This window comes from Herpailurus yagouaroundi, unplaced genomic scaffold, assembly GCF_014898765.1.
Source record: "Herpailurus yagouaroundi ecotype Mexico unplaced genomic scaffold, PumYag 221, whole genome shotgun sequence".
NCBI lineage: Eukaryota > Metazoa > Chordata > Mammalia > Carnivora > Felidae > Herpailurus > Herpailurus yagouaroundi.
In genome coordinates this window covers 19,636,948-19,652,403 of record NW_024412452.1, presented here as the reverse complement: position 1 = coordinate 19,652,403, position 15,456 = coordinate 19,636,948, and the positions used below count along the sequence as shown (strand labels likewise).

Genomic DNA, 15,456 nt, shown 5'->3' with positions numbered 1-15,456 from the left:
GTTAATCCAGTAGTGAAAAGTGACTTAAAACTGATTTCTTGCTGATCTGTGTCAGACTATATTTGAATAACTGTCATTAAAATACTGGGTTTTCTACTTTAGTGTTTTGGATGAATGATATAAAATAGAATAATATACTAACATTATTGCTACATGTTCCTACAGATGAAAATGATAATATTGAGATAGATACTAACGAGGAGATTCCTGAAGGCTTTGTTGTAGGAGGTGGAGATGAACTTACTAACTTAGAAAATGACCTTGATACTCCCGGTAATTTCAAATTATAAATATTTTGCATCCTGCTGCATGGCACACTTTATAATTATATTTTTATTATTACTTCATCAATAATGACAATAAATTCTTTCTGTAGCTTTATTACATCCTATGCCCTCACAAATCATTTAGCTAAGTCCACTTTCCATCAATTTTATGTTATTTTGTTTTAGATTTAGTGTTAAAATCAGCAATACAATTGGAATAAATTATAGTTTGCATTCTCTTATTACTAAAGTTCATTTTTATATTTTATGTTATATGAGACAACTTATAGGCATTCAAACATTGGTTCCCATCTCAGCATAAATATTTTGATGTGATGTTGTAAGGTATAGATGTAGTATCTATGGAATACTTCAAATGTAAACCTCAACCATGGATCAGATTTTCTGACTTGGTTTAGAATTGATAGTCTTACTTGTAATATTATTTTGCAAATTTTGTGCTTACTTTAAATATTTACATAGTACTAATAAATTAATTTACACTATTTAATATCTAATTACAATAAGACACTTTGAAAACTGCTTATACAGACTGCTATTAATCTCATATCTTATGTCAGTAAATATTATACCAATAATCACTGAGTTGGTGTTTAAAATATAAAATACTCTTGCTTTAAAAGTTGAGTGTTCTAGATGCATTACCTTTATAAGTCAGCGTCAGATAGTAATCAAAAGCTTTGTATACCTGAGAGGTTCCATAAATGCTTATTGAATTGAATTCTTCTAGCAGTAAAAAGTGTTTGGCAATCTCTCTAGACTTAAAAGTGAGGAAGTGAGGTCCCTAATATTTATCTTTTCCTGTAAAAATCTAAAGGGAGTGAAAACAGGTATTCTTTTTCCTAACCCTGGCATGTTCCTGCAATGCTAACCCGTTTTATTTCTTCTTCTGTTTGAAACCTGGTGTTATTTCTCCAAAATATAATCAGCTAAGGACTTCCTGACTTTAGGGAGCACCCAAGAAAACCCATGCCCTTTCTCAGTCACTCCTTCATGGCCTAGTGTTAAGCTACACTTTTACTAAATGGAAATCAGTATATTTATAATTGTGCAAATTCAGGAAGACGCTGATATTTAAGGAAAAAATTTAAATGTTTAACCCAAAATTAGGACTACCTTTTATTTCTTTCTATTTAAAATATAGTAGATTTCTTTTTTCTTTTTTCTTTTTGGAAAAGATTGTTGTTGCTTACCCACCCCCTTACCACAACCACCACTGAAGGCTTTATCAGAAACCAGTAACACTACTGCTGAGGGCATTTATAGGTATAGAATTAAAGCCTCAAGATTCAGTTTATGGAAGTATAAAATCATTGACAGTAAATGATACATATTTTCTGATTTTGCAGTAGAGTATGAAGATAGGAAAAATTAGTCATTTCTTAGGTAAGGTGGGGGGAATTTTCTCATTTTAGTTACAGCAACTTGGTGGGCTACTTTAATGGTTGGTTAATATTAGGGCTAAGGGCACCTGGCTGGCTTAGTTGGTAGAGCATGTGACTCTAGATCTCAGGGTCATGAGTTAGATCCCCACGTTAGACACAGAGATTACTTAAAAAAATAATAAAACAAATTTTTAAAAAAATGAAAGTGACACTTCCAATACTTCCATTCACATTAAAAAAATATATATTAGGGTCAACCAGCTTGACTCTTGTCCTTTTTAAAAACTCCTACTTCATGTATGTCAAACAAAACACCTCTCAGTCTTTTTGGTTTTGGAGTTAAGTAAAACATTGTTTACAACTCTCAGGCATGCCAGTAAGTGTTGGCCTGTACATAGGACAGACTTTCCAATCCACACTATAGTTTAGTTCATGGCAATAAGAAATAGGAGTGCAAATTGAAATCTGGAAGCACGTAGCATGTTTTATGATTTTTAGCCTTTCTTTATTTTCCCCAAAATTCTTTTTTTAATATGTATATAAAAGTCATAATGTTTTAATAATAAATTGTTTAATCTTTATCTTGATTTGACCATAGTTCATCAGATATTGTTTAAAAGAGAAGCCTGGCAATATAAACTGACCAATTTGCATGAAAGTAATGATAATAGAATTTATTAAGAGTCTTATAATTAGAAAACTTATTAATCTTTATGAAAAATATCATTCACCAAATGGTTGGCATGTCTTTTAACAATCATTTTATTAAACAGTTCCTTTGAGTGAATTTGTTTAAATATAATTATTTGTTTCCATTTGTTTCTGAATTATTTTATTATTAAAGATTAGTGTACTTGCTAAAATTAATTTGAAATTATTTATTTTAAAAGTTGTAGCTATGTTTTATTTATTTTAAATTTCTATCCATAATTATTATATTCCAAAATATGATTGTTGTGTTTCTGCCCTCTAATTCTAAGGTATTTGTTAAACATATGCCCTATGTCAATGCTGGGTATAAATGTACACACTTAAACATTGATTCCAACAATGTATACATGACTGAGTCATGTTGAGAACTTGTTTTAGTATGGTATTATGTGTATAATTTTAATATACTAGAAGAATTGAAAATGAAATAATGTAACAAGAGTAAATTGTATTGCCCCTTTTACATATCTACTTTGTAGATAGTTTGTTTTATTATGTATAACCTATGCAGTTACTTATATAAATGTATACATCGAATGCAGGCTTAGGTTTTCAGGTAAACGTAGCTACTATTAACTATATGATGCAACTGAATGGTCTTAAGGTATATTGACTATATTCTTTAAGGGGACTGATTTGGGGAGAAAAATATATATGATTATATATACATGTATGTGTGTGTGTGTCTGTATACATGTATATGAAGAATATGCTAAGAGATTATATCTTAGTTGTTCCCACTACAAAAAAGAAATGATAATTATATGATGTGATAGAAGAGTTAACTAATGCTACAGTGGTAATTATATTGCATTATATAAATGTATCAAATCACATTGTACACATTAAACTTATATAATGTTACATATCTATTGTATCTCAATTAAAAAAATGTATAGTTAACATACCTAAAGACTACTCATTTATACTATAGTTATATAGTATGTATTACAGTTTATATATATATGAAGAGTTGTGCATTTGTCAGGTCTGATAGGTTCCTTCACAAATCTAATGTCTTTTTTAAAAATATAGTAATATTTTTGTGATGTCTCCTAAATTGATAGCCTACATATCTCAATGCATCTCAGTTATTCATAGTATTTGTGTATTTAACAGAACAAAACACTAAGTTGGTGGACTTGAAGCTAAAGAAGCTCCTAGAGGCTCAGCCACAGGTGGCAAATTCACTTTCCAGTGCTGCACAGAAAGCTATAACTGAGAGCTCAGAGCAAGACATTAAGGTAAATTGTTTAAAAATTTGTCTCTGTGTGCATTCTAGCTTCCACTGGCACCTTATAAACCTAAAATCAATTTCTTACAAGTTCTTCACATTAAGATTAAGATAGACATTTTTTATTGAATAGCAAATCAATTAAGTAGCAATATGGTAATCACTGCTTTCCAGAGAAACTACTACTTTAATTTGTTGTGTTCATGAGTGTAGAAACTGTTTTCAACTTCTATATGTATATATATTTGCTAGGAAGAATATTGCTAAGAGAATTCCAGCATTTTTTCTATTACCCTCAACCTCTGACCTGTTTAAATGAATTAGAATTAATGTTATTTAATAACTGAAGATGGTATGATACTTGCAAGTGTTGTGTGCCAATATGAATCTTAACTTGTATAAGTAATATTTTAGCCAAATGCCACATGAAGATTATTATTATTTAGGCTATTTATACTATCCTCAACAAGCCATCCTTCTTTTCCTCTCATGGCATAATTAATATTTCTGTAGCTTTAGGGCACTTCTAGTCCTGTATAACTTTTCACCCACCTGCGGACTATGGGGACTGCCCTGCTGACTGAAAGGATTTCCTTCCTCTGACACACAGATGCTTTGAAGTCCCAAAACAATGACTTTCATTGCTTTTCCCTTATACTGTTGGTTTCTATAAATTGGTGATGAAAGTGTGTGGCAGCACCAGAGGACTTTTGGTCTCTATCTTTGAACAAAAGGAAGCCTGGATCAGGTCTGATTTTTTGCGTTCAATTTAGCTTTCTGCAGTGGATTTAATGCAGAATGATGCTGGCCTAAGAATAATACAATGGATTGAAAAGGCTAACTGAATTAGTGGGTTTAGAGGAATACATTTGTAAAGTGGCAGAAGTCCCTAGTCATAAAAACGTTTCTTAAGATGGGATTTGCTGGCTAATCGCACTGATATTTCAGCATGTTGCCAGGCCTCAAAAAATTTAGCCGTGTTTGTTTATTTTGGTAAAGACTTGAGTTTTAAACCATTGGGCAGTTATAATAATAGCTATAAGAATACACACTTTTCTTAAACAAATAAATAAAAGCCAAAATTGTTTTTATCCCAGCTACATAGCTAGCATAGTATGTACATGATACTAATAATAAAGATATTCTGTAACTTGAAAAAATAAAATGGGAGTATTTTCATTCTTAAGGTTTAATTGTCTCAATAGATGAAATTGTTTCGCTATCTAAAAATCTCTTATGTGGTAATTTTTAAAGTTATTTCAACAAAAGGTGTGCTTTAAACAGCTTGTCTTTGTGTGGATCTTTTTAGTTAAGATTTTTTAAATAGTGCTTATAAAGAACATATAGAGTCCATCTGTTCTCTTGAAGCTTTCAGCATTGATTTGGGGTTTTATTTTTTTTAATAAAATGCAGTTTACACGTTTATAAATGAGGCATTCTGTGTTTGTGGAAAAGGATAAACTGTTACCTTCCCCTGAGGATTCTGTATCCCAGGCCTCCTTGAGGCTAGAGAATAGGCCATTGGAGGGCTCCCTCATTACTGATTGTCTCAATGCAGAGGAAGGGCAAAGTCTTGGTAGCTTTTGATAACCAGTTTCAGCATTCAGCAGGCTTAGCTATTAGTCATGCATCTTAGCCTTTCCCTATTTACTTTCAAAACACTTAATAAAAATAATAAAAGATTAGGTATAAAATGAAATATTTGTTTGGTACACAGCACCTCGGTATCTGCAGCTTCCACACACTGCAGTAGTTCAGTCTTCTGGGATATTTCTTGTTGATAGAACCATTTGAATTTGTTACCAGTATTAACATAGGAAGCTCTGGAAAAGATAATTGTAGTTTCCTTAGCTGTAAAGGGCTTACTTACAAATCTGGCTTTGGAAAGTTATAGCTGATGAAATGCAGTTCAGTGGGGTAGTATTATAATCCTACCTTTTAGCCTTCATCCAGCATTAGTGGTTTATCTCAATGGGCATAAAATTAGAAACTAGTTCTTCTTGTCATACAAGTCTGTGGGACTGTACAAACCGATGGGGCAGAATAGTGGGGGACCAGACAGAAGCACCATGGCTTTTAAATTATACATATCATTGGGAGAAGACACAGGGCTTTACATCATCTAATGAATCAAAGTTATCAAGAGTGATCCTCCATCTAAACTATGTCTCCCAAAGTTTTGGTTACAGGCAACAGCACTTGTAGTTGAACTACTTAGAGCTCTTTGAAATCCTTTTTCTTTCACAAAGTTTCTAATTTGGCATTATCTTAAATCAGTAAAAGTTGTTTTGCTAATATGTAATTTCATGTTTATACAATCAGGATGTCTTAACTACGTTTGTTTTACTTTTAGAATGGCACAGAAGATCTCCGGACTGAACGATTACAAAAAGCAACAGAACGATTTAGAAATCCTGTTGTTTTCAGCAAGGATTCTACAGTCAGAAAAACTCAACTTCAGTCTTTCAGTCAATATGTTGAGAATAGACCAGGTAGGAACACTTTTAAAAATGTTTTCCCATCTTATGATTTAATAGTATTTAGCTATATATATATATATATATATATATATATATATATATATATATAAAAGCTGATAGTGTAAATCCACATTTCAATACACAAATATCAAGCTTTATAATAATTTTACATGTCTTTCCCCCTTTTTTTTTAAGAGATGAAAAGGCAGAGATCAATACAGGAAGATACAAAGAAAGGAAATGAGGAGAAGACAGCGATAACTGAAACTCAGAGGAAGCCATCAGAAGATGAAGTGCTTAATGTATATTAATTTTTTGTGTGGTTTCATGATTGCTGATAATTCCAAACTGTATGTGGAAATAGTGCCTTTATTTGTTAAAATGAGATGTTAGGTTTTTTAAGATGTCAATCTCCAGTGCATTCAAAGCAGAGTGAGAGGGGTGCACTGTTGAATTAGTCTGCAGTGTGGTGATAATTGTCAGATAAAAAAAAATGAATTTTTCAGAGTTCCACAGCCCCAGCTTCCTTGAGACATTTCCATCAGGGCACTTCCCATAAAGAGATTCCAGTATTGATCTACCAGGAGGATTTTAATTATTACAATAGCAGATACCGCAGAGCTGCAGTTAGAGGGAAAAGTCACATGAGACCTGCTAGAATTTCTCAGCCAACCCATTTTGTTGGCTTGGGTTAATGGGTGTTCAACCTTTCCATTATCCAGATCAGCCGTGAATTACTAGCTGAATGATGTTTGCATTAATATAATATATATGGTAATTTCTTCACTTAATTAACGGGGAGGTTCAGCTCAGTAGGGGTATGGGCTGATCATGTGTAAAATTGATTTGTGAGGGAAATATTTGATAGACCGCAGGGAGAAAGCTGCTTTTGATGGACAGCTGCGGGACAGAAGCAGGAAGAACAAGTTTTAACTTGAATTTTTGTCTGGAAGCATAGCTCTCTAAGAGCGGTGCTACTTTTTTATTATCTGTAGTTTGTGTAAATATTTTCATTGTTTTTACTGTTAAAATGGTCTTTGCTGGATTTTTAAATCCTTATAAGTGCACTCAGAATTACAGACTACAAATTAGGGTCCTTAAAAACTTCTCATTTGTAAGTTGTACTAAGACAGGTTTTAGTACACAGAACAGCTCACTCATATATCGAGATGGAATATTTGGTATAATTTGTAAGTTGCTGAATACTTGAGTATACTGTATACTCACACTAAAGAAGTCTGGTAATAAACTTTGTGACTGTTTTTAACTGAGCCAGTCTGTAAAAACAATGAAGTTTATATGTTGCTTATCATTTCTGCTTCCTTTTATCTTTCTTACTCATGTCGTCTTTACAGACTATGTTTGTTTTGCCCCTTTGTATGGGAATGAAAAAAGGAAAGTCCTTTTTGGAAATGCTCTGCTATACGGCAGATAGGTTATTCCAGATTTTAAAGTTACCATTTACATTTATTCTGTTATGATTTTGTTATATTTCATATTGAGATGGGAGAATATCCATTTTTATGGATCTTTAAAAAATACAGTAACTTATTTGATCACACTATACTGAAAAATTATCAGTTTTATGATTTCCTAAAATACATTTGATCTTTAAGTTTGTCAACCACCAAAATCAATTTAACAGTAAGCTGATATAGAGTTCACATGTGAATTTACCAGTTCCAAAGATAGATAAGTCATATGTATGGTTAGATGTGTTTATTGATCATGGTGATTCCAGAATATGCTCATAAATAACATAATTCTTGATTTTGTTTCTTGTTTAAGGAGGACCCAAAGATAATTCCTCATGGCTTCTTAGAGATTAATATGCTTCTAGGTAGGGAAGGGATTTGATAGAAGAGATTGTTCATATTTGTTTCTCTGAATACATAATGTTATAAATTCTGATGCTAGTAATGGTGGTAGTGAAAGTAATCACTGAAGCATTTCTTCAGTATTCCTCAGCTACTTGGGAAACTTAGCTCTGGAAATGTCACAAGGTAAACAGGTATTACAAAGGGAGCCATAATTAATCTCTTTGTAACTCTACCACAAGTAATAACCCTACCCCCTAATGATTTAAATGAGTAATATGAAAATAAAAATTAAGACTCTACTGGTACTTTATAATAGAACTGCTACTTCAAATAAAACTTCTAAGGATAATTTTTAAACATGGATGATTGTAAAAAGTAACATTTCAAATTGAAATCCAAATTTGGTTAGATGGGAGATTAACCAAATCAGTGCACTAGTTGCATTAGATCCTTGCAGCAAGGTTTGAAACCACCTGTCAAGTTAGAATTCGCAGCTACAATAATTAGTGATACATCAACAGAACGACATGTTAAAGTACAGCAGCCAGCTGGAGGGAAAACTGGAGATATTAGAAACTTCTTTTTTATAATTTTTAAATAGCATTTTAAATAGTATATTTACTATGACAGCAAGAAATGTCTCTCTTTAATTTTGTATTTTTGTAAGAATAAGTCTGTGTTTTTCAGGATAGATACTTTAAGAATCATTTCCTTAGTAAGGCTCCATTTTTGCATATTGCACATTTGAATGAAATGTGTCATTGGTGTTTGTTTTGACAGTCACCAAGAGGAAAATTGTCTTCTATCGTCGTCCATGCTTAAATAACTCTGACTTTAAGGAGAATTTTTTTCTCTGCATTAACTTTTTAAATATGGCAAATCTGGGTGTTAAATTATAAATATAATACTAAACAGCTGAGATTTTTCTCTATTTGCAAAAGTTTTGCTATACATAGCATTTATGAAAATTTCTTGAATCACAGGGAGTTGCTTTTTCATACTAAGGGTGATACTAACGGTGTTATTTGGTTCTCTAGGTAAGTGCTTTACTAAGTGTTTGTAGAAAGGAAAAATGCAACTTACAAGTGATTTTTTTTTTCCTTCCTGTTTGTTCTCGTTAACAGAAAGGGTTCAAAGACACCAGTCAGTATGTTGTAGGAGAATTGGCAGCACTAGAGAATGAGCAAAAGCAAATTGACACCCGTGCCGCGCTGGTGGAGAAGCGCCTTCGCTATCTCATGGACACAGGTACGGTGCCCAATTACACTGTAAACAGTTTTGGCAAATTGAGCGTTCACAAACTCTTATAGAGTTTTGGAAGTGTGAATCTTTGAAGCCTGAATGTTCAGCAGAACTGCCTTGAAAATAAAAAGGCTGCGATTTGCAGCCACCTCTCTGGGCCCTGGTGATAAGAGTGCCTTCATGGGAAGTGATAACTCTCCCTGATACCGTGTGAGCCAGCACTATTGAACAGTGTGCTCATCCATGCAGAGTTGGAATACACATCTGTGCCTCATTGATATGCCACTGCTTAAAAAAAAAGTAAGATCTTCACTGTTCTACTGATTCATTGGGAAAAAAAAAAAGATTTGGCCAGCTAAAGCCATGTACTGCATGAAACAGAGCACTATGCATAGGGGACGGCTCCATGGACTAGATCACTGAAATTTGAGAATACTATCTGGTTACTGATGCTCCACAGTTTTTTTTTTTTTTTCCAAGAGAACAGGTTTTTAAAAGTCTGTAATAGTTTGTGTCACAGTTGCATTTGAAAGGATTAAAGTATATGGGAAGGTTTATAAAAATGGGTTAGAGCAGCAAGTTAGCTCCTAACCAGAGGGTAGATTGCCATTTAATGCTGATTGCCAATAGTGATTGTATAGATCTAAGTGCAGAGTGAGCTACTGGGGAAAAAAAACAATGTATGTGTATATTTTAAAGGAATGTATGTATTTGTTTAAAATGCTGCTCCTACAAGAAGCGTAAAAATGAGAAATAAATTCAGATTTTTATACCAAATTAAAAGTAAATTATATTAAGAAAAAAATGACAAAACAAAGTGGAACATTCATTCCTTTAATATAAGTAATTTTTTACTTTTATTAGCCGTGTTAAAGTAGACTAGTAAAATGATGGTAGTAGATTAGAATTGGAAAGCTTTCCTGAACTTTTTCTTCTCTATTTGCCAAAAATATATTTACAATTAAAAAACTCCTCCAAAAATAAGCATTTATATGGGACATTTGAAAATGCCTACATTAGTGAAATCAGAACATATTAGAACAGGAAGAGACCTTTGGCTTTATCTGGCCCAGTGGGTTTCAAACTGTGTTCTGTGGAGCCCTAAAGCTTCTTCAGAGGCATCTCGGGGCTGTCAGGACAATAAGAGCAGAAAGCAGCCAGGCGTCTGGATTTCCTACCTTACTTCAAACAGAGCAGCTCTGAGTTTATTTATTCGAAATAGCAGACTTCTTGGAAGAGTTCATTTAAAGAACAGGTTCTACTGCTTAAAATTTAAAACCAGAAAAAACAAAACAAACAAACAAACAAAAAAAAACACCTTGTCTTTTGAACACTATATTGCCCAACCTTCTCATTGTACAGAGGAGACAGAGTTACAGGGAAAGCTCAAGTCACATAGATCAGTAAGTGCCCGACCTTGGACTGGAATTCAGGTCACCAGAACCCTATCATACAGGATCCTTCCCATTATACTAGATTACCTAGAACATATTTATTGTTGCCTTAACAACTTATATGTATGCTCAGTCTTGTACATTCGTGTGAATTCAACAAGTATCCCATAAACTAATACATTGTTTCATATTTGCATTTTCCCTTCGGTTTCTAGGGGATTTTGAAAATATTAGTTATGTTAACTATATAAAAATGTAAATACTAGGTAGTATAATTTCTGTATACATTTTAAAATTATTACCTTTAAATATTTTGAAGAGACTAATTTTTTTAAACAAATTCTTTCAACACCTTTCCTCATTGTATTGGATAAATTAGATGTTACTATACAAGAAGCCTTGTGCCACTAGAAAAAAAAGCTACAAATTTGGCTTCCTTCCCTTTTTTCAAACTTGGAGCCTGATTTATTGAAGGTTCTAACCAAAACAGACTGAAATTCTCCTTCCCATCCCACATATTACCGCTGAAGCTTTGAAGTGGCCCCATTTCACCTATAGATCATTTATAATCTGAAAGATAGTTATGGACTACAGATTGATTCTAGCATCCCTTTGGGGCTTTATATTGCTTGCTGCACAAGACAGAATCTGATCTAGACTGGGTTGGCTACTGCACATTCAGACTAAAATTGCCTTTGTTCCCCAGCTTGGTAAGCTCCAGCAATTACCCTGGACTATACTGAACCTCTTCCAGACCAAATAATTGTTTCTCAAGATTTGCCTAAAGCCTAGTTAGCATCTGAAGTAAGAGATAAGGTGTTAGAAGGAGAAAGTATATATTCATCCTTTTCCTTTTTGGGGTTCCAATGCTTCCAACTTTCCATTTATTATAGCAATTAGTACTTTTTCCCTGACATATTAGTTTGCTATGCCGTTTCTGAATCTCAGCCTCAGAATTAAGCAGAGCATATGGTATCATATTCCTTACATGATGAAACTGAGGCTCAGAGAGGGAAATGACTCATTTAAGAAGGCCTGAGTAGTAATGGCCGAGTTAAGGCTTAAACTGGACTTTTTGGGTTTTCTAGCTCTTAAGTCAGTCCTCTTTTCCCACCATATGTTCTTTACAGAACAAAACATACTTTATCTGCTACTTCAAGTTTTATATACTTCTAGATACTGAGCATATTTCTTTATTGATTTGAAGCTCACGTATCACAAAATTGACCATTTTAAAGCATACAATTCAGTAACATTTAATACATTCACAGTGTTATACAATCACTACAATTTCCAGAAGTTTTCATCACCCTAAACAGAAAGTCTGTGCTCATTCAACAATAATTTCCCATTTTCTCCTCTTGTAATCCCCCTGGAATCTCTAATCTGCATTCTGTCTCTAGAAATGTGCTTTATTCTAGATATTTCATATAAGTGGAATCAAATAGTAGTCGTCCTTTAGTGTCTGGCTTCATTGAATTTACATAATGTTTTCAGGCTTCATGCATATTATAACATGTACCACTACTTCATTCCTTTTTGTGGTTGAATAATATTGCATTGTATGCATATAACCACATTTTGTTTATTCATTCATCCATTGATGGACATTTGGGTTGTTTCCATCTTCTGGCTACTGTGAACATTGTGTGCAGGCATTTCTTTGAATCCCTGTTTTTCAGTTCTTTGGGGTATATACCTAAGATTGGAATGCTGGGTCATATGTTAATTCTCTATTTAACTTTTTGAGGGAATCCACTCACTTTTAAATGGGTTGCAAAATTTATTTAGAAGATAATTTTGCAGAACTGAGAATACATTTTCCAAAAGAAGCACTGTTATTAGCATCCTCCAGCCAGACAAACCCACAAAAACCTATTAATTTAAAATATCACTAGAGGGGCACCTAGGTGGTTCAGTCAGTTAAGAGTCCATGATCTCATGGTTCGTGAGTTTGGGCCTCACATCAGACTCCATGCAGAGCCTGCTTGGGATTCTTTCTGTCCCTCTTTCTCTCTGCTCCTCCCCCCCACCCTTTCTATCTCAAAATATAGAAATAAGCATTTTTTAAAAATGCTCTAAAAAATAAATAAAATACCACTAGAATAATGCTAGTAGTTGCCCTAGGCCTGAGTCCTCAGTTCCCAGAACTTGAGTAGTTCTGGGTTTTAAGTATCAACCCCTTTAGCTCTGAAACTCTTGCATCTTGATGGGAAGAAAGGTGGAGCCTGGATGGTGGCCTAGACCACTGGGCATTTTTCCTGGCATGTCAGGAGAAGGCTCTAACAAGAAAGCAGCAAAGGAACGTAATAGAGCACTTCAGTGGATCCTGCAGCAAGATGACAATATACCAGGGGTGAGAATGGCAGTGGCAGGGAAAGGGCCTGAGATCCCAACATCCATTTGGAGAAAGTATGTCATTGGCAGAGACAGTGCAGCTGTGGGGACTCATATGACTGGTTATTTCTGAAATTGAGTAATCCTAAACTAGCCTGAATACTAAATAACACGTGTGTGTGTGTGTGTGTGTGTGTGTGTGCGTGTGCTTTTGCATGTGTGTGTGTGTGTGTGTGTGTTCTGCCATCCTACCTTGGGATCTGTAAAATTCTTATGCAAATACTAAAGAACTTTTTTCCATCAGTTCTTTTTATTCTATTTTTTTTAATTTCTACAGAGGAGGAACTTTTAAATACCTAGCACCTAAAGTTTAGAATGATTTATTTCTTTAGGAACAGTAAGACTTACTAATTAGAAACATGTGCATTCCAAGTTGACAATTTGTATGTAAGTTTGGTACTTTTTGTAGACTATCCACTACAAAAACCTAACTGACCATTTAAAAATATTAAATGTACTCAGGGAGAATAAGAATCAAAGAGTTAAAAGAAATAACTTTTCTACACATTCCTTAGAATGTTTCTTTACCTCAGCTCTTGAGGAGCCAAATGCAGCATTAAAGCTGCTTTAAAGCAGGAAATTGGGCCCACAGAAAAATAAAAATAAAATTATTTAGGTTGTTATTGGAAACTTTCCACTTGAATCTCCAGAATTATCCATTATCTTTGCCTAAAGATGAAAATATTTGTAATAACCAGTATTTATTGCATGCTTACTATGTCTGGCTCTATGGAAAATGCTTTACATACATCATTTCCTTGTTTTTCACAATGGACTATGAGATAGGTTCCATTAATAACCAAGACTATTAAAAATAGCATTTTTCAGTGAGGAAACTGAGGCCCAGAGAAAGAACTTGCCCAATTCATACATTTAAAAGTGGTGGAGTCAGGACCCAAACCCAGTTGGGCTCTGGAGTCCAACTTCCAGACACCACATGACATAGTTCCTGCTTCACCTCTCCTCTTTTTAGACGTGAATGTCTGGTTTTCCTGGGGTCTTATTACTAATTCTCTGGACTCTCTTACCACCATTTTGTGATTTATAATTAGTAACTCAGAAGAAACAGATCAATATTCATTTAGGTTATGAAGAAAGTCACTTAACCAACTCATTTGGCCCGTTAGAGGTATTCATGTTCCTCTTAACATTATTTCTCTGCCACAGTCATCATCGTGTAATATACATGAAAATTGGGTTGCAAAACATCCTCGTTTGAAATAATCAGAGATAAAAACAAGCTTCTCTTCAAAAGAAGTGTATAGCTCTTTGCTAATCTTTAGGAGGTTCTGAAAGTTGAGCATTATGGCCTTCAGGGAGTTTTCAGTTTAGGATCAGCTACTTACTAATAAATACCTGAAGATGGTTTTCTGATATATGTTAAAAATAAAACTAAAATTCTAAAGACTTCTAAATTTATATAATTATTTTTGTGTTAACAGCTTACAATCTATGACACTGGATATATAGATACATTTCCTATGTTAAAGCCCCTTAGTTTTACTCCTAAAATAAAAATGTGATCTTGATCTGTTTCAATATGAAAAAGCAATCTCAGCTATTTAAAAAAAGGAAACTTTATCGGTACATTAGAAGATCTTATAGAAAATTAGTGCTGAAGTGGCATGAATACTGGTTCAATATCATGTCTCTTGATTAGAGTCTAAATACTTAAACATTATTACACTTCCAAAAGGTTTTATACTTATGTTCCTGAAATATTATATATGATCATAAAAGATTTGCTTTGTGAATGAGTAAGAAAAGGAACATGTGCAGAAGGTATAGAAAAGAAAAGGTATTTGTGTGATCAAAGTGTAGAATAATATAATATCAATCTCAGTGGTTTCTTTTCCCTTCATAATGACCACCATAAAATGATTACAAAGAGAATTATCTTGTTATGCTATGCTTCTATGCTACAATTAGTATATTCTATGAATAAAACAGACGGATTTTTGTTACTGTGACTCCTAGATATTGAGTAAGTGCAAACTTCAAAATACAACTCAACTTAAAAATCTAAGGGTCATGTAACTACCTCATACTTTGTATATTTCTCTGGTTTTTCTTTCATCTGTGTTTTCTCATTTATACCCCCCAAAAAAGTTGCATTCTGAACTTTATTGTAATTATATATTTGGCCTGCATTTTTTTATGTTTTTAATGATTAGACATAAGCTTATAAGTTCAGTTAGCTTATTAAATTCAGTTAGTTATTAAATAGGCACTATTCACTATCTGAGACTCTGTGGATATTATCAGATAATGAACATGTTTATGGTGCTATATAAGGATTAATTAAATAACAAAAAGTCTATTGACCACCATTGGTAAATGTAATTGAATTAGCAGAGCAGTAAAATAAGTGTAGACAAAATAAATATAGACAAGAGAATATGTGAAAGCTTCTGTAATGTTTTAGATTAATAGGCATGCAGAATTCTTCACATTTTTTTATTACGTTGTCCCTAGATGAATTCAAAGTAATTGGGGTGGTTAATTT

General features: G+C 33.4%; 1 protein-coding gene across 11 annotated transcripts in view; it reads left to right on the top strand.

Moving 5' to 3' along the window:
- Positions 1-15,456, top strand: part of EHBP1 (EH domain binding protein 1) — a 364,778-nt gene that overhangs the window by 310,850 nt on the left and 38,472 nt on the right. For 8 of the 11 annotated variants that reach the window (XM_040458288.1, XM_040458291.1, XM_040458287.1 and 5 more), the window contains 5 exons: positions 166-273; positions 3,503-3,627; positions 5,971-6,109; positions 6,293-6,399; positions 9,042-9,165. In XM_040458288.1, coding sequence (XP_040314222.1) covers positions 166-273; positions 3,503-3,627; positions 5,971-6,109; positions 6,293-6,399; positions 9,042-9,165 — 603 coding nt within the window. The remainder of the gene's footprint in view (positions 1-165; positions 274-3,502; positions 3,628-5,970; positions 6,110-6,292; positions 6,400-9,041; positions 9,166-15,456) is intronic. The other 3 variants (XM_040458296.1, XM_040458293.1, XM_040458295.1) reach the window with 1 other exon arrangement.